The 20,638-nt window shown below is 42.0% G+C and overlaps 1 protein-coding gene across 1 annotated transcript; it reads left to right on the top strand.

Moving 5' to 3' along the window:
• Positions 1–2,213: 2,213 nt before the first annotated feature.
• Positions 2,214–19,171, top strand: LOC126867207 (nuclear hormone receptor family member nhr-25-like). The gene is made up of 4 exons (XM_050621462.1): positions 2,214–4,198; positions 9,703–10,198; positions 15,509–15,586; positions 16,808–19,171. The coding sequence occupies exons 2-4, from the start codon at positions 10,040–10,042 to the stop codon at positions 17,843–17,845; spliced, it is 1,275 nt and encodes a 424-aa protein (XP_050477419.1). The 5' UTR covers positions 2,214–4,198; positions 9,703–10,039; the 3' UTR covers positions 17,846–19,171.
• The last annotated feature ends 1,467 nt before the right edge of the window (positions 19,172–20,638 follow it).

The raw sequence follows: 20,638 nt of genomic DNA, 5'->3' as shown, positions 1-20,638 counted from the left end.
TTAATATGTTTACCTGATACTGTAGTTTAAATAATTAAATCCGCGTTAATTACATACTTAACAAGTTTTTCAGAATGCGATAATATTGAATTTTTTATAGTTTGTTACTCTTGACCGCCACTGTGTGTATACTTCGTTTACAATTATGATCTGCCCTCTAGTCTGCTTGTAATTTCGTGTTAAAATTTAGTTCTAATTTCAATCACTACGAACGCCGTAATCTTATCGTACGCTAAATCGGTAACATTGGAAATGACACTAAAATGATAAAGGAGTTCTAGAGACCCTCTAACCGTGGATGAAAAAATTACATTGGGTGATAGATTTATTTTGTCCGTCGTCTGCGCTAATACTAAATCGATAACGTCGAGCGCCAGACGAAATGGTAAATGGAGGAGGTCAACTGATCTCCGATACGTGCGGCTCAAAAAAGCATCGAATGTTACGTTTATTCTCGTACCTCATCTGTGCATCGAGTAATCCGTGCAACGATATGGAAATTCTTCTTCGATGTTATTACTACGGTTGGTAAGTTAGTTCTCTATCCTGATAACTCATACGGTAATTAGCTGTATGGTATCTCCGTTTCGTGGTGCCCTCTATAACGAAGTCCCGATTACTTCTTAAGCGTTACAGTCAAATTTGAAAGCCAAATATGTATTGTTATGGAATAACAACCGATATCGTCAGTGAAACAAAAGACAAAAAGCTGTGAATAAAGTGACAAATATGCATTTACGATGCAATTTTTAAGACAAAAAACAATTACAAATCTACATATCCCTATAAATATTAATTGTTTCATCGTTATCGTAAACCTTTTTCACCTATTTCATATACATTAATGTTTTCAATATATATCGAAATACGGCTGGAACGGGGGAAAACGATTCAAACGAGTTTCTAACCGGGGAAGACCCGACAGGTAGCGCTATCTGGGGGGATGCTGCGAAACTAGATGTCCACGAACGGAGCAATGGCGTAGGCGGCGATCCATGTGATAAATTAATTTTTATAGCTTCGTGGGTGGCGGCTCTTTCTATTGGTTGCTGATCGGGCGCCTCCCACTTCGAACGACGTTTCCTTCTCCTCGTTTATTCCATTCAACTGTAATACCATAATATACCATTTGTCTCGTTTCAAATGAGCTGGCAGGGAAATATCAAGGATGCGTGTAATTGAAATATACGTATTCGCAGATCTTCCTCGATCGATTCTCCACGAAGGAGTGGGCTCTGCAACGACGCGAGATTTTTATCGGGCGGATCACCGTTTTTAAAGAAGACTCGACGTAACTGCGCATTACACGCGATTGTTCGCGTTCGACGACGATAATTATCGCGATTACGTAAGGAGAGAAAGATCAATACGATTTTTACTTCGCCGCCGCACGACGTGCCGATTACTCGGCGAATCGCTCGGACTTTAATTACTATTGTTCGATCGCCGGACAATCTGTTTTTCCACGGATGCAATTATTTCGTGCTGAAGAAACGAGATAAACAAATCTTAACGACCGCTATCGTTTGTAGAATGATTGCACGATAGAGGTATCAAATGGATTGGATCGAGATTAGAATCGTATAACGTTATAAGGAAGATTAGTTTCCACGAATACCTACAACGTTATATCGAAAGTTTGAGATCGTTGTACGTTTCACAGAATGTAAGAAGTTAATGCCTAGAAAGATCAGCCTAAGTATACGGAATTCCTTATTAGCGTTAATTTTTAATATCGAAACTTTTGGCGATACAATTGAGATTGTCATTTTCCTATTGCGTAGTATTATTCTTTTTACTCTATGGTATCGTTGCGCAACATTACCAACCTGGCATTAAAATCACCACGCGTCTTTCTTGTACGAGCGTCCAAGTCTCCCTTCTCCATTTCGGGTTGCGCACATTCAAAGTTACACTAGAACCTTTTCTAACTTTCATACAAGTAATCCTCGAACGATATGGCCAATTGTTTCTGCGTTATATAAAATATTGCTCGTTGGAAAAATGTGTACCAAGTAATGTAACTTATCGTTCGAACAGTGCGTTCTTATTAAAAAGGAAAAGGAACAAGCAAAGGAAGAAAGATGAAAGATTTTCCTCGCATACGAAAGAATAAGAAAGAATAGAAAATAGATTTTTATTTCTTTTTATTAGACTAAATTTAAAGATAAATTACTACTTGATCAGAATGCTATATAAATTAGCCTTCCTTCGAGAAAATTTAATCATGATCGTATTTGTAAGTAATGATTTACACGTAGAATCAGAAAAATCATTTCAATCGACAAAATATCGCGTAGAAGGTGGCGCGACGGTACTTTCTTCGATTACGTTTACGAGGGGAATAGCTGTTATAGTTACGCAGAACGGCGCGCGTTTTATGGCGAGCACGCTTTTCCGCACGTGCTTCGTGCTCGAAGCACGGGGAAATCACGTCGTCGAACGAACGGCTCATTAAATATAGATGGTTATCTCTCGATACTTAGAGAAGCCCCGGGAAAAGGTAGTCCGGTTGGTTTATAGACCGTCGACTTTCCTATACAAACGAGATTAGCAAACGTTCTCGCCACGTGCAAAGTTTATAATTTTTAGCTTCAGTTACGTTTCGTACGTATTTTCTATATACTTCCTTTTCTTGTTTTACAAGCTTCGACTAATAATTACACGCATACTATGAGAGAGAATTCGCGTGGACGATGAGTGATTCGGAAGGAATATACGAACACCTACTTTTACACCTAGCTTTCTATATGAGATTAAGAATTAACTAAAACGCGTACAATTAGTAGTACTATTTGTTCCAATATTTCGGTTAAAAGTTTGTCGATCGATCCGCAATTTCCCTAATTTCTTCTCGTCTCTAAGACAAAAGCTAAACATCTCTAAAATCAAAAACACGAAAATTTCCAAATCTCCGTAGAATCTCCATTTCCTTTCCTCTGTGTAATAACATTTCGATTAAACCTTGTACCCTCGTCAGATCGGCGCGAAAAGCTACTAAACCAATCGGCGAAACTGCGCGCACGCATCTAACGCGAGCCTCCTCTCTAGCGCGTTGGAGATGGATTTTGCGTTGGAAGAGATCGACGAGTTCGCGAGATCAGAGCCGGGAGGAGAGCAGCAACGTTAACGGCAAACGATAGAAACAGACTGCGAAGATCAGCGAAGAAGCGTGGAAGGAAAAACGAGGAGCGGAAGAATTAGGAGAGCGGCGCAAAACACGACAAAGAGGAGAAAAAGACCGTAAGACGAGAAGGGAACAACTGCACAGAATCTGAATAAGCGGTAGAAGAAAAAATGAAAAAGGGTAAAGAACACGAGGAAGGATAAAAAGGGACAGAAAGAAGAGGAAGAGGAGACTGCGAAGATATATGGAAGCAGGCAAAGGAAGAGGAAGAAGAAGAAGAGAAGCAGGAGGATGGAGAAGGAGAAGGTACAGCCGTATGGTGGGAGGAGAGAGAACGAGAGAAGGCCGCGGTAGTCTTTCTCGGTCGACTAGGTAAGATAAGGACGAGGCGGACAAACGGACTGACGAAGGTGGCCAAGGTAGGGGATATTCAGTCTCGCGGCCACGTGCTACACGAGCGCACGCCCCGAGCCGGCCGGTGGTCCAGCCACGACGTCCGTCCTCTTCTTCTTCGTCCCGTTTTGTCCCACGCTTCCTCCTTCTTCCCTCCTTCCATTCTTCTTTTCGTGCACCTCTCGACATCACCTCCGCGTGTTTCTCACTCTTCTCCGTCGTTTCCATCTTATTCTCCTATATCTTTTTCCTATCTTTTTTTCAATCGCCTCCTTTCGATCGACCTTTTTCCACGTTTCCGTTTGTGGCGGCTGCCTCCGTCGCTTCCGAGTGTCTCGCTTCGAATTCCGAGTAGACGCCGCTCGAGGTGCGCCTCGCGGCACCGGCTAATCGCGGGAACGCTCGAGCTACGAGCGCCTCGTCCACCATCTTCGAGAGTTACAATTTCGTTCGTCCATTAGTCTTCGTTACTTCGCTCGGCAGATCGGAGAATTTATCGTTTGGAGGATTTATCGAGCCAACGAGAATCTTATTTAGTGATCGCGAGTGTGTATTCGATCCGGGATACCAAGTTTCATGGCAACCATAGGAATGGTTAACCAATCAAGAACAAAGCCTCGTGACAACAGAATACTACACCAGTGAAACTCCCTCCACTCGTTGTCCCGTTAGCCGATGGTACGTGTAACGAGCTCGTCGAAAACACCGTGAACCAGAGCTTGTCGACGTATTTTCCAGCGATTAGAACGAAAAAAATACGTCGTCGAGTATACATAGCAGATCGATATCGGCTGATCCGTGGTGATTGTGATTGCTTTATGACACGCTGTGCGCCGGCAAAAACGTCTGACCGCGAAGGGAAGATTCTACTTGACGCGCAAATGGAATCTTGACGTGCGTAAATTTAAAAAAACATCAGAGTTTCTCCCGAGCTGTACGAATCAGTGAACTGTAAGAGTAGTGATGTCTTCTGTACGTTCGGCACAGTTTGTTTCTTCGAAATTAATCCTGAAATTCTTCATTTTCACCTATTTCATAGTGTTTCTTTATATCGTTCATACGCATCCAGTCGTACGTTCCACGGTCAGACAGTCGCTTTGCGTCAAATTGTTGGTACGATGACAAAGCGTTGTTCCACAGAGTTTGTTTCTTCGACGGATTTGATTCTACGAACAAGAGCAAGTTCCATCGTATTGGAAATTCGGTTTGCAAATTCGAACAATCCGAACACAGAGGAGATCGGTTAAATTTCAGGACAATAGGGTTTTTTACGCGTCCAACGAGGTTTGTTTCCTTAAGAATCGGTTCCACGATTCTTTGTCTTCGTTCATTTTCGACAAGATCTTGTTGCGTATCCTTTTATCGATAAGATAATTCTATCGCAACGACAGGAAGGCAACTTCAATAGTTAAATCGTATTCATTGGAAGAGAAGAAAGGTACAGACTTCGTAACGTGAAAAATTTCGGTGCGAAAATCTTTACCACGAATATTGATTTTTATTATCGCGATGACTTTTGCAGCAGTTCTTTATGCCGACTCGAATAACTTTACCATAGAGATGTTCGAATCGTTTTCTCGTCTTTGATATTCCCTCTTGCTGAACCTGAAGTGTACGATATTTTCTCATTCTATCGTTATAATATCAAAGACCAACGGTGACTTAAACGACCCTACCTTACTGCATCGACTCGAATATCGATCTGTGGGTCAGGAATCGTGGCGCGCGAGTTTAACGAGCCAGCTAGCCTCTGGCTAGTACGAAAAATCAATTCGGTCCTCTCTCTCTTTTTTTCTGTTTCTCTTGCTCGGTCGATTTGGCGGCGTCGACGATTAATTTGTCACGACGTCCAGGCATAACAATTTCAACTGTCTGCAGTCGGTACCATGATATCCGTGTGACGTGCCGCTCACAACCGGTTCATTAAAGTTGCAGCCGCTCGTCACTCATTGGCTGCCACGGGCTGGCAGTGATCGTGATGCTTGCGATAGAAAAAAAAGAAAGAAAAAACGAAGACGAACGAAAAAGACGAAACGAAAAAAAGGAAGCGATAGAAAAAGATAAGAAACGTGATGGAGGAGTAGCAAAAAGAAGGACGAGGAGAGAAGAAAGAGACAGAGATGTGTATGGGTGATACTTTTGACGCGAGTGTTTCACCTTTCGATCATTATTATTACGAACACCGATGCCTCGAAGGATGGTCAGCCAGGGTGAAAAAAATTGACGCACAATTAGGATATTAATGATGCGTGACAGCCTGGGAAAGTCGAAAAAAACTGCGCGAGCCGTTCGTCTGTAGTGAACGCACGCCGTTTGTGTCGGACGAAAGTATTCTACTCGCGTTGGAAACGTATTCTACGTTTAGTGAACGCTTTTTCGATCTTGGTTAGGTGGTCTTTGCGTATTATACTTTTATATATGTATATATATAGGTATGTCTGTCTGTCGATCGTCTAGCTGTTTTTGGATGAGATCGTTCTTTTCTCGTTCGTAAGATATAGGCACGTTTCGTTTGTGGGATCGACGTTTGGTTTTTAAATCTTTCGAATTAAGTTTGTAGAATATCTCCTTGGTAGTCGTCGAGATACTGAGATTTTAATAAACGATAACGATCAGATGCGAATCGATTATCGTCAAAATCGAGAATAATTTTTTAGAGAAAGTTGAGTCATATTCGTCAGGATCAACGTTGAATGTCCGTGACTTAAACTGGAATACGTAATACGATTCCAATAATTTGTTTCAAGTATACAGATCTGTCGAACTTTTACTAGGTCTGGTCGTTGTCAAAACCGCGAATAAATCCTACTATAAATTCTACCAGCTTCTTTAAAACATAAAAATACACCAAACTTGAGAATCTATCGTTAGAAAAGTACGAATATTATTTGGCGAACATGTTTCAGGAACGTTTCGAGCGTTAATTTCTCTTTAAGTCGAATATATGTGATATAGTATGTAAAAATTCAAACTTTAACATTCGTCATAGCCGCTAAGAAGGTATCAAAATAATCTCAACTTTATATTTCTGCAAAAGAACTTGAAATCCGTGTTCTTTACGACAAACGTTCGGTGTCGGTGAGCTTGAGTAATCGGAATAGCTTCGCTGTCGACGGAGACCTGGTCGTTTTTAGTCCCTCTCGGACACGGATTGTGCGATGCTGCTAATCCAGCTTGCCAGGCGGTCTTCTAAAGAGTGACGCGATGTATTACGTTTGCATACACGCGGTAACGCTTGTGCGGGTAAAAGAGCGATTATTTCAAGGACTGCAAACTTGTTGCGCTCGTGGTAACGTTGCAAGAGCCTCTCTGTTCTTGCCCGATCCCGCGGGGAATCGTTCTCTGAAAAATATTCGTTGGCAAATCGTGCAACGTGGCTTGTGTTCGCTATTTTCTCACTTGCTTCTTGTCCCATCCTTTTATGATTCAATGGCTACGTACAATTCTGCGACAACGAGTTCTCAGTGGATGCCTCTTTCGTTAATTTGAATTACACGCTTGCTCGGATTACACGCGAATTTTCACGTTTGTTCACCGACGTATTAAAGTCACACGAACATTAATTAACTAAGGAATTCAGTTTGTTCGTTATAGAGAAGCCGTTATAGTTTTTTACAGTTTATGTTCTGTATATTATATTTTTAACGGATCGCGTTCGATGCGAAAAGTTTCTAGATACCGCCGAGACGACACAGCGACGAGTATAAGTGAAATTAAATGCTTTAAAGTTAATTTCGCATTCCGTTATCTTCTGCTCCATCTCATTTTTATTGATCGATAACGATGAATTTTTGGGAAACTGAACGATTCTTACCAAAGTATATGGATGAAGCTTTCCTTTCTCTTTCGCATATCTACCTTACCTATCGTTCTTCGTTTCAATTTCTTTTGGTACGAGTTTCTCACTTTAGTCGATATTACGTTGTCAAAACTTTAATTACGCTTCGAGTTTCAATACGATTTCAATACGCGTTCGAACGATCTTTAAAGATGGAACAAGCAAATGCACCATTGGTAATGAACTTTGTCCGTGAAGGATCGTCAATTTCGCGCAACAATTTAACGATCGGATCAATTATCGTGCGGAAGGGATCGGCTGATTACAAGCCATTTGCCAAAGCCGTTGAACGTTGCACGATGGAGTCTCGTCGTTAAATTGAAATAATATTACAATTTCCTTTCCGCGAAGCGCGTTTCACGATCGTGGAAATTCATTTCATCGCGTTATATTTCCCAGCAGTAAACGAGAACGGTTAAGGCCCGTAGAAACGTTGGATTTATAGGAGTCGAGCAGAGGCGACGATACGCACCATGTAAACCGGTCTTCCGCGCCGCGATACGACCACCTTAATTAATTTGTCATTATTTAAGGAAGACGTCTCGCGATAAAATGTACCGGCATCGCCGCGTCGCGGTCCCCGTCGTGTCTACCCGTTACTTCGTTCGATCGGTTCGATATCGTGCAGAGACTATTTTCCGAATCGGCTATAAGGTGGATAGAAAGAGGTGAGAGAGAGAGAGAGAGAGAGAGAGAGAATGAAAACGGAACGTTTCTTCCCGGTCCATGCATCATTCGAATTTTCTTCGCGCTTCCTCGATCGAGTCGTGTCAATCGTCGATAGCTAGAAATCAATCTTCTAGCGGTTTCTTGGATATTTAATTTAAATTGTACGATGTTTCGGCGATGTAATGTATTTCTGGTATATATAGGAACAGGCTGTCTACAAGGAAATAAAGATCCCATTTATAGTTGAATCGTCGAATCCATGCCGTTTCCGGCTATGGATTTTAGTACGATGGAATATTCGAATTCAAATATTAAAAATCTTATTGTTTGTTAATGCGAGAGCAAGATTAAAACATAAAACGTTCAAAGACAATAATAACACACTAATTTCAAACACCTAAAAGACACGCGTGACTCGTTTACCGTGACATCTCTTCTCGAAGCTAATCACGATCTTTCGACGCGAAAACGTGAAATTGTATACATGTGTAAATTCTTGCACATGTCGTGTTGATTTCTACTTAAATTTATGTATCTGATAATAGGATTTTGACCAATAGTCATAATAATAGCCTTCCCGGTGTTTTACAATGAGATATAAAAATATTTGTTGTCGATGTTAACGAAGTATCACCATTGTCCGTAGAATATTTTTTTGACAAAAATACGTTTGCAAAGACTGTATTGGTCTCCGTTCGAACGGATTAAAAAAGAAATCTCGTTAATCGGAAGCACGGGCACGCTTACACGCGTCGCGGTTCACCAGGCGTACACGGGTTCGGTTCCCGCGCACGGATGAAATTAATACGTGGTCGGCGCCGTAATTAGCGCTTGTATTTATGCGTCTCTTGCGAGGCGGGCTCCGTTAACATGGTAATGGCGTTACACCGCTGTAAACACGACATGTTATCTCGACGAGATTCGCGCAAGAAATGGCGACCGCGAATGGTTTTGGCTTCGTCGGAAGCACGCCTCCTCCGTGCAATTCTATCTGCTTTCATTTTCAAAGGAACGAAGAAATGCTTTACTCAGCCTTTTGGGGAATTTAATGAACATTCTCTATATCATTGAGTTTCTCTTTGTCTTTTACTTTGTGTGATTACCGTGAGAATCAAGAATAGGCAGAGTATTATCGAGATTCTCGCTTCGCTGTTCCTTTATTTATTTCGTTTTATTTTTCATATATACATATAGTTTCTACTTTCCGGCGCGAGTTGAAATATTTCTTCTTCTTCGATAATTTTGATGCTTAAATCCGTAAAAAAAATGGAATGATATCGTTGGTTAATTGGATAACAGTAAAAATTTACGCACGTCAGTCTTCGAGTCAAGAGTATTAAGTAACCGTTGTGAAGTTAATTATCGTGTTTCCGATTGTACATTTTCTACACCAAGCTCTTTGCTCTTCCAATTATTTCTGCCAGAAAGTTTCTGTTTCTGGCGATCTTCTCGATACAGACTTCATACTCAATAGGAAATACGGAAAGGAAACAGAGCGGCGTAACGTGTCAGTTAAAACCATCAGAATCGATAAATATTACCTATCGTTTTACAAAAATAGAAGATACATATATCTAAAGTATTCGTAATCCATTCAACGCATATAATTAAGCAGTGTGTAAGCCAAGTGTTCAGTTAAATCACGAAATATCACGTTCCATATTTATAATTACAGTAGAGGCTATCGAATCGACCCAAGAAATCACGTTTCTTTCCACGTACCAGCGCAAACACCAAATCACACTACAAAATTAACCTCGAACGAAAGAGAGAATTTGAAAGAATCTCTCAAACGATAATAAACGGGAAAGCGGAGGGAAGGTGGCAGAGGTCCCGGTGGTCCCTGGTTTGCCAGGAGAGATCGTGAGAATCCGCGGTGGCCCAGGAAATTTTCAACGGCGTCGGCACTTGTAAGACACGCACGAAAATGTTGGGTCGCGACATCGAACACGGAACAGACGGCTCGAGGGACCGGCGTGAACGGTTTGCATCGAGAGATTAAAGAACATCGAATGGACGTGGGCGATTTGTCGAGCTCGGCAGGATTGGCTGGGAGCGGATCCATCCCTGTAGCAACGGGTGTTGGTGTCATTACAAGTACGACATCCGCCACCGCGGGGTGGTGGACGCCTACGTCGACGATCGCCACGGCAGCGGCCAACACCGACGTGGTGAGTTTTATCTTTTTCACTTTTTCCTTTCCGAATCTCTCTTTCTTCGACTCGCGTCTTCTTCTCGTTTTCTGTATGTAAATTAGTCGGGAAAATGATATGACGTGAAATGCTATGATACAATGGATAAGAGTATTGGTATAGAACAGTTTTGTTTCTAAATGCTTCCGTAATTTACTAGGTATATAATTTTTTACAAAATGTAACTTCAAAGTCTAGAGACATTAAAATTAAATGACAAAACATACCTGATACATTACCTTTATTGTAAATTGGTACGGGAATTGATTCTGCTTCTGTTTCGTTCTGCCGATGTGAAGCAAACAGGGCAATGATTCTGTAGAACCGATATGAGAACCAGTTATAATGGAAGCAATGATCGGAACAGACAGCGTATTGGAGATTGCAGTTCATTTGTATCAATTAATATTGTTATTTTCTATTATCGGAACGATTCGTAAAATTTTGCAGCATACGTAATTGCACGAATGATTTAATATAGCAGCTATTTCGAATTCCTCGATCGTGGTGCGTGAGTGAAAATGATCGGAGATAGTGAATCTTCGATAAGATACAAACATGGAGTTACAAAAGATGATCGGAGCTCAACTATGAAGACAAGCAATATCTATTAAACGATCAATTTCAGTTTCTTACGTTTACTACGTTTTGCTAAAGGCAGTAAGTATATTACTGACTCTTTTAGTAGAGTATTATATTTTACTGCCTTTTCGCAATGAATGAAGATGTAAAATGTTCGCAACTATTCAAAGACACAAAGGAACTCGTCTTACACTTTTTTACAATTACCGTCTTTCCACAGTTCGACATGCCCATTTTATCTCTAATAGTTTGATTTACAGTCACATAACGTCATTCAATTATAAAGGGAAAACCTATCCAACATTTCAAAACCTCGGTGCATCCATACTTTCTTACAACGGCGTCTTTATTCTCCTTACGACTTTTGTACGATTCTGCTACATAAAATAATCTCGATTTCCTTAGAACTTTCTCATTCCGCTGTACTCTTATTTTACAATTTTCCTGCATAGAGGACATAAATCGTCTCTCATATAAGTGTTTGCGATAGTATTTTATAAATCTGGAGGGATTACATTTTTCCGAAAAGTCGTAAATATTCGCGCAAATTAACGTCGTTTATCGGACGATTATAATTTTTATTCTCACAGCTAAAGAAAAACGAAGTTTACTTTTTTGGGTATATCTAATTAACTTTGACCAAGTAATAAAATTTATATCTTGTATCGCATTTGTATTCGTTTTTTGAATCGTCGCTAATGCCTGCATAAGAAAGCAATGCAGCTTGATTGCAACGAAATAAAATAACACCCTCGCAATTTTCTCATTCCATCGACATTCCTACTTCGCAATAAAATTCTCCAACGTAAAATGATCTTAATTTTCGTACAGTTCTCTGGTCTCAAAGATCATCTACGTCATCTCCGTCATCCACGTCATCTTCAACCCTTCCAGCAACAATTACCCAATAAAAATCCCGGGCAATTACGCTTCATGGCCTCCCAATCCCAGTGCTTGACTCCAGGATAAAAAGGCTGAGGAGGATAAAGGCACCGTTGTTCCGACAGGCCTACATTTCCCAGCAGCGCCTTTTGCTGCTGTGGGCCTTTTGAAAAAAAGTGGCGTGAAGCGTGCGTGCGCGCCACAGCGTAAAGGCGAATCATCAGCCGTGTAACGCGGGGAAAAATATCCCCGGTTAGCACGCTACTTTCATTTCTTCCTCGAGTGTCATTCGTCATCGGCATTACCTTCGCGCCGTTACTTAATGAGACGTCCCCGTGCAGGATGCGGGTGTGCGATTAAGCGGTCGAACCAAGAGAGGTCGAAATATCATGGCGGTCGAGAGACATCTGGTAGAATGCGTTAGCCTATGGTTACAACGGTGGATATGTGTTTCGACGAACACCAGTGCGCGTTGAATCACCTAAGATTCAGCACCGTAATTTAATCTTGAATTTTGCACAGAAGAAACGAATTTGTTGTTGGTCTATTGATCGCTAATTCTTGATATAATAACGAAAGGATTGAGAAAGTATCGTGTATAACGTATGACAGAATGAATGACTTTTAGGAAGACACATATAGGGCACGTCAAAAAGTTGGTGCCAAACTCGAGCAACGCGTAGTGCTGATTAAGACGAGCAAAGGAAGTTTCGATAAACATGGGTCTAGATAACTCTAGTTTCAGAGTTACAATTCTCTCTCTTGCAATTCGAATCCAGTTTTTTGGTTCTGGTAAAACTCAAGTGCTACTTTCTGTAACTTAGTTGTAATTACATTTTAAAGTTCGAAAGCATCGAGAACAACGAAAAGAGCGAACATACTGTACATTAACATCCCCTCGTTTAACTATTCCAGTTACCAGAATATATCATATCTGTGGGCCATGGGCTCTGCAAGACGTCTCATAACAGGGTAATTCTACTTGAAAAAAACTACGTATAGTAACTGGAATAGTTAAGCGCCGTGGCATGAACAACGGAAAGGATGGCGAAGATGGGGGGACTAGTGGCAGCGCGAGAGTCCATCGAGGGGACACGAAGAACATTATTTAGTTCCGTTGGAGTGTACCGCGCGAGTGCAGGGATTAGAAGCAAGGTGACACAGCCGCGTCATCTGTTGGATGTTTAACCTTTTTTACCTGGGCTCGGGCTATGCGCTTTAGCCGGCCGTTCCCACAAGAAGCCATCAGCCGCCGACTCACCCAGATACGCGGACTTGGTGAAACGGGAAATCATTTTTGATACGCGCCACGGTACGAACGATCATCCTTTGGCGCGACGGAAGATCGTCTGAGGAGAATTTCGTTGATTCGATGGGTTTCTTTCTTCGGGTTTATAGCTGGCTGTATATAAGATGGCATAGGTTGCATGATATATATCGGTATTGTGCTAGTTGTATTCCCCGTATCAGGGTATAATTATGAGTAACAGAGCCATTATATCGTATCGTTTTATGGATGCAGAAGATAATTTAATGGATGATGATTAGCATTGTTATATAATTGTCTTAAGTATGACGAAGATGATCTCTATTTAATGAGAATTTTAATTTGACAAATAAAAAAAAAAAAAGATACAAAGTATCACTGCCAGAGTAAGTCTGACACTTGCGATCAGGGGATGATAGTGACCTTATATGTTTGGTCAAAGATCGTTGAATTAATAAGACGTCATTAAAAATTGTTTGCTGAAAGATAGTGGGAAAACAGATCCAACAATTCCTAAAAGACGGCATAACATTATCGTGTCAGTTGTGTTTCCCTTCGTTAACCAAACACTGATCGTTTTTACAGTCCAAGTATCTTCCCATCAAACCTACCATATGACACTTCGACAACCATTTGTGATTTTCCATGCAAAGACGATCGACGCTATTATCTTAGCCTTTAAAGCTCTCCGGCTCTTGGTTTGCTCTTTCACGAAGAAAACGCGAGGATCGTAAACAACACGTCAGTTTCTCTCATCGTCGAATCCTCTAATTACTTTTTTTAATCCTTGTTCGCTGTCGATCATCTCGTCCAGCTCGTCAAGACACCTTTTCACGCGTAACCGATTACCACATTACATTCCACGCTCGAACTATCACGGACACGCAGTGTCTAAGCAAAAGATGGATCAAATTCTTTCGAGTAGAACGTCAAACGAGGCTTCTCCTCCGAATCGTCTCGATCTCACGCGAGATACCACCGTGTAACGGATACGTGTACCAGCGTATCGATTAAAACGCGAAGAAAAATCGAATTCTAAAAATATTTCGAAACATTCATCGTGAACCTTTGATCCCCGCTATTCCGAGAGATTCTCGATTCTCTTGAAAGTACGCATGCGAGCTGATGTAATGTTATTTCGATGTACGCTCCCTTTACACGGACGCTTGCCTTTTCGTTACGAAATCGCAAACTGGTATCGATACACCCTTCGTTGCGATACGGGAATCGGGTCTGGCACGATTCTTCCGCGCGTTCTCTTCCACGTACGATTTTATTTTTGTTACTGCTTCTTTACGCTAGACGATCTTCGTATATTATCTTTTTCGTGACTTTATTAAAGGCACTTTTCACATATCCATTACGTACGCCGACATTGTAATATCAACATAAATCAAAAAACTCTCGATGAAATTGATCGATGTATCTCGTGTAAGGATTTATAAAGTGGAAGTAAATTCTGTACGCAGATATTTCAAATATTTTCAATAAAAATTCGATCACCGATGAACATCTCAATTCGCAATCACAAAGATGAAATTCAAATTCGATACACCCTCCCATTGAAGCGTTATACGAAACAACATGGTTATTTACGAATCGTATGCACGTTCTCCCGTCCACGTACGATTTTACCTTTCCCGTGTCGGTCATCCTTTCTCGTTGGATCGTCGCGACCGAACCTCTGCGTTCTACACGATGCAGTCCGTAATGACTGGCTAACTAGGTTTTAATAGGAACATGGTCTCGCAACCGAATCCCCGGTTCTTCTTGCAACCTCCGGGGAGAAGGCAAGAAAAGGTCCCCTTTTTATCGTGACTACGTCTCTTTTCGAACATGCACACACACATACACACACGCACACATCTCTTTCTCCATCTCTGTACATATTTCAACGATTCTCAACTCTTATGAACAAGTTGCTTGGTGATTGGCGGCCAATCAAATAACGTTACGATCGATTCGAACGGAATCGCCATGCCGCGAATCGATCCCATCATTCACGTATCCTTTTCTCGGTCGTGCGATAAATCACGCGCGAATCATCCAAGACTTTTCTCAAAGATACACGGCATTCGGTACACGCGTTTCAATCTTAAATCGGTGTACGGTGTAGTCAAAGGTTTAGTGGAAACAGTTGGACGTGAAAACGTCACGGGATACTCGAATGTCCTATCGACTAGGAGCTGATCGAACATCGAAATGATAAATCCCAACGTCGCTAAACGGTGTCCCGCGATCGTCACTGAAATAAATAGCGTTAGCAGCAGGAGCACCGTCGATGGATATCGCCTATGCTTTCTTATCTGGTATCGTTTGCCTGCGTCCAAGAAATTACTATTCTTTTATCGTTCATTTTTCTTTGCTTTTTTTCTTGTCTTCATCGTTCGTTTCTTTCTCTTCGTCTACATCGTGGCGGAGATCGTCGTGAGACGAGCAAGAAACGCTTCCATGATTGGCACATATTGCGCGTGCTTGCAGCATGATCACCGCTGCATTCTAAGCGTCTTCGGTTTCTTAGCCGAAGCGTAACCACATGTCGCATCTTTTTGTTGCAGATGAATCAGCTCTGCAGGGTCTGCGGAGAGCCGGCCGCGGGTTTTCACTTCGGGGCCTTCACGTGCGAAGGTTGCAAGGTCAGTATCCACGAACCCCTTTGCTCTCTTTAGATCATCAGACCGACGGAAAAATTTCAATGGCCGTTTATATTCTCGCATCTTTCGCTCCTACTCTTCGTCTTTCTCCTACCCATTTTTTCTTTATCTCTTTTCTTCCTCAAGGTATGTGTGTGTGTGTGTGCATACATGTATGTATATATATATATATATATACATATATATATATATATACATATATATATATATGTATATATATGTATATATTTCGAACACACATTCGAATGCAAATAAAATTGTAGCCTTAAGCGTGCAGACGCGTGCATCATCCTCACGTTACAATTACCGGGCACTGTACCGACCGTGTTGACCCACGGGTCTCCGGTTTCATGTTTCTCGTGGAAAGTTCGAATTCGTGTTTTCGTAACCAAATTGATCGATTGTGTATAAAACGTGTAATTTCTTTGCGGTGATTTCTTTACACGTATTGGTCGTTGCTGGAAAGAATGCAGATCTGTTTGGGTTGTAATAGAGCCATCTTTTATCGACATAATCTTAAAAATAGAGCACGCGTTTTTCTCTTGTCGATCAAAATAATTCTATCTACGAATCTCGTTAGTTGTATTTTCAGTTACGAACAGCATTGTTTTATTTTGTTACGTCACTTGGATAGAAAGTTACTCTTAGACACGATGTAAACGAGCGATTTTTTCTCGTGCGTTATTATCGAACAGCAAACAATGTATAAAATCGTCAGACGTGTTACGATCATGTATGCACATATGTACAGTGGCTCGAAAGTCTTAGACATCTTCTACTTTCAACTTGATCTAAAATTTTACTATTTGCTATAGATTGTGAACTTTAAATTGCGCGAGTGCCGTAACAAAATCATTGATGTAGTAATAGCCTGTACTTCCGTTAGTAGAGATAACCATCAAATTCTTAGTGTCTTCATTGTGTATGTAATTTTTTCGATTTTGTAGCTAGTACAATAACTGTTTAAAAACTTTCGAGCAGAGAGGTTTTATACAAATACACTGGACCGCAAGCTCGTCTATTTCCCCGTATAAACCAGCAGATTGCTAAAACGCACGCGATCACGCTCGTCTGTATCGTGTCTTAATATAATCGATAATTTTCCTTCCCTTTAATTTTTCCAAGGGCTTCCATCGACTTTAATTGAAATTATTAACTCCATTCATTTAACAAGCCCGCGTCGAACGTTTCTCTTCTCCACAGTCGTTCTTCGGGCGCACCTACAACAACCTGGGCAGCATCTCCGAATGCAAGAACGGTGGCGTGTGCGTGATCAACAAGAAGAATCGCACTGCGTGTAAAGCTTGCCGGTTGAGGAAGTGTCTGATGGTGGGTATGTCGAAGTCGGGTTCCCGCTACGGACGCCGCTCCAACTGGTTCAAAATCCACTGCCTCCTCCAGGAACAGTCGCACCAGGCTCAAACGCGCCTCATCAAAGACCCAAAGTCCGCGTACGAGAAGGCGTTCGGCTCGTTGGACGTGGCGAACAATAACAACAACAATAACGAGAATCCTGGTACAACGAGTGCCACTAGCGTCGTGGGTATCGTCACGACGACAACCACCACCGCGAATAGTTACCATCACCACCATCATCAGCACCATCAGGACAGGTTTCCAAAAAGAGACGACCTGAGGCCACAGGATATTCCTGCTCAATTAAGGGCACCGGATATTCCAGCAAGAGCCAGCCAGGATCCTCTATTGAGGCCGATGGACCTGGTCAGGGCACCTCACGAATTACTCAGGCCGGAAGTGTCCAGGTTTCCCATGTGGAGAGGATCGCCATTCTTTCATCCAGCTCTTACACACATGCAGCTATTAAACACGCCATTTTTCCCGTTCCAACAACGATTCATAGTCCCCTATGTGAACCAGGTTGGCACACCACAAATGGTAGCTAGCCTAACGAGTTCTTCGAGCGATAGCGTGAGTCCTAGGTCGACACCGTCGCCTAAAAGGGACGATGACAATCGAAGTGCCCGTGACGAGTGCAGAGAAGTGGACGGAGGTTGTCAAAGGAGTCAAATAGAAGCATACGATAAGAGTCTAGCGTTTCTGCGTTCTTTGGGTCCAGAGCAGGAAGAACCGATCGACTTGAGTATGAAGGCTGGCAAGATGGACGGGCAAGAGGTGGATGCGACTGGTGGTAGCACGGAAGAGGAAAGGTCGACGGACAGCGAGGACAACGAGCTGCTACAGGACACGGGGCCGCCCCTCGATCTCACTAGAAAGACGTGACCCTGCTCGGCCAGCTCGCGGACAGCTTTCGATAGGAACTGGACTGGTTGGTGTTGAATCGTCGCTCGAAGGCGTTGCTCGGAGAGCTGCCAGCCTCTTTCGCGCACAGAGACTCATATTGTTGTCCTTTCGCGGGGATGAGGAGATGACTTACGCGACGTTTGCTGGAGATCTTGGGGAGAGTAAAGATCTTGCGGAGAACGTGGAAGGAAAACGCTTTTCGTCGAATAAGGACGAGACGAAACGAAGATGGAGAAGGCGTTGAAGGACTGGTAAAAAATTAGAGAATCGAGTGAAATAATGCGAAAATATTGGCGCGGATGTAAAGGAGAGATATCTGGTATGAGAAATCTACAAGATGGAAAGGGTGAAATAACGGATGGACAGCGACGGTAGGAGAAGTACGGAAGAGCGGACGTCACCAGCCTTACATTGCACGAATGACTTTACGATCAGCGATCGGGTCGACGTAAAATTGCTCAAGCCCTCGGTATTAGCCGACAGACATACACGGTCCCTTTGGTCGGCTACAGCTTCGCCAGGTGTTCGTTGACGAAGTAGCCGAAGATCGGCTAGATACATCCTTACAACGAGACAGACGATTGTGCCTTAACCGGTGCCTTTCAGCTCTCATACATGTTCGAGTGCACGAGATGGAGAATATATATATGTATGTGCGTGTGCGTCTGTGTGTGTGTGTGTGTTTGTAAGTGAGAGAGAGAGAGAGAGAGAGAGAGAGAGAGAGAGTGCCAGTAAAAACCACGTGATAGTTTAACGTTAAATAATAACCGCGCTAACGTACGCGTGTAACGAGTTCGTACGCAGGTACGGACACATGTATGTATTATATATTATGTCTGTGCGTGTGATGCGTTCGATATTTTTGTTCTTTCGTGTAAACGCGTCTGGAGAACCGCGAAGTAAGCGAGAGTGTTCGAGAGACGCACGAAAGCTCCGTTTCTATCTCTCGACGCTCGGGAATGGCCAGTGTTTCGTTAAGCCGCATCGAGATTTCTTTTATTTATGTCGAGCCTTATTTAACGCGATTTTAATTACTCGTTAGTCTGTCAGTCTCACGAATACGTCGGTGTGCACGTCTTTTCTCCTGGAATGTCAAACACAACGGTCTTTGTTTTAATTTTCACGTTAGAAGATCGTAACTCGTTATGGAGACTACAATGTGAATTGCAGATGTCGATGAAAAATAAAAAGTCACGAAGCTAGAGGAAGGAATGGGTGATGAGGATTAGACGATAGGCGTACAAACACTCGGTAGTGTTCGACGAAAAAATACGAAGTAAAATAAAGAATATTGTATAACCAATACGTAGCGCCTTGATCGTCGTTCATTAAATATCTCCTCGTTTCCCTTACGCGACCGTTCGTAATCGCGTACTTATATATACCACGAACTCGAGATGGTATTCGATTACTTTCGTCTCGCGCGTCTCCTGCATTCCGTACCGTCGCGTCGCCACGAAAACGCGCACGGACGGATTTGCTTGGAGCGTACGCGCGCCCAGTCGCTGCGCACTTTATCGCACCGAGTTATTTATTTAGTAATAAATTTGTACGCGCGCTGATGTACTACGAGAAACATGTTTTCTCGGATAATTCCGTTCTAACGCGCGAAATGCCTCGCGAGGACAGCTTCTCCAGCGATTCCCCTCGTCTGAGGACGTCGCGCGGATGGAAGATGATAAACGCACATTAAAAACGCTTGGTAATAAACACACTTGGTATATATCGATCGTAAGGCGGACTGTGCGATCTAACGTTTGACTTAACCGTGACATGAAAACACGTAGAGAAAAAATAAAAGTGATGGAAAGATAAAACGGATTTAAGAAGATTTCTTCGACACGGTTTCGCGAGTCCTGTGACGAATAGGTGACTTAAGATGATGTCATTGCACGGATCGTTTATCGCTAATTACGTTGGTCTGGAATCGAAGAAATTTCACGGTATAATATATCATAAACTGCGATAATTTACGAAGAAACGGGGAACTGGAACAGGTATGATTTCCATTCGCGTAAATCTCGTATCATGTTTCTAATGGGATGCCTCGGCGATTCTGTTTAACATAAATTTTTATTTAATTTTGCCGTAGGTACTTCTTTAATACGAGTCTTGATTAAAGACTCGTATATAAGCACGATCTATCGACGATAGAATTATCGTTACTACTATTGGGTTGGTCGAAAAAATTCGAAGCAAAGAGAAAAATTCGAAGGCAATGTACTTTTCGGCGAATTTTTATCATCCGTTGCTTTATCATTCACATATTTAGTTCCATGACTGTTATTTAGGAAACCTTCGTTTTATTCAATTACGAGTTCATTCAAGTATCTGCAAGTTCCTTTTTAATTTTATGGCGTTAAAGTACACTTTTTACTGAATGCAATGAAGTAGAATGTTCCAGCAAAGGTTTGGCAATTTTCAACGCTTTGTTACTCTTTCTAATATTTAATAAATTAAACAAATCCCTGCTTAGGTTCCATTTTGTTAGTTGCATTCGCTAAATGTAAATTTGCATAAATATCCACGGAATAATGGACTTGCACGAAACTTAATACTATGTAGTTGTCAGAAACCCTACGAACTTTCCCAAAAATCTTAATACGTATCTCTTTTCTTCTTACCCTGAACTCGAACGTCAATAATAACTAATCCCAGTGAGGAGAAAAACGATGTTAAACGAACCAGTAAGCTTTCCTTTCGACTAAGCCATCCAATTCGACGAATAGCTGGAGATTTGAACGAGTGGATCGGGAGACTTCAACAGGCGCA

This window comes from Bombus huntii, chromosome 6 (assembly GCF_024542735.1).
Source record: "Bombus huntii isolate Logan2020A chromosome 6, iyBomHunt1.1, whole genome shotgun sequence".
Classification (NCBI taxonomy): Eukaryota; Metazoa; Arthropoda; class Insecta; order Hymenoptera; family Apidae; genus Bombus; species Bombus huntii.
Note: the sequence above shows the minus strand (reverse complement) of the source record. Positions and strands in the feature narration are given on the sequence as shown.

Coding starts and splice junctions, on each gene's coding strand:
- LOC126867207 (XM_050621462.1), top strand. CDS start 10,040: ATGGACGTGGGCGATTTGTCGAGCTCGGCAGGATTGGCTGGGAGCGGA. Junction 10,199..15,508: donor CAGCGGCCAACACCGACGTG/GTGAGTTTTATC, acceptor TTTTTGTTGCAG/ATGAATCAGCTCTGCAGGGT. Junction 15,587..16,807: donor TCACGTGCGAAGGTTGCAAG/GTCAGTATCCAC, acceptor TCTTCTCCACAG/TCGTTCTTCGGGCGCACCTA.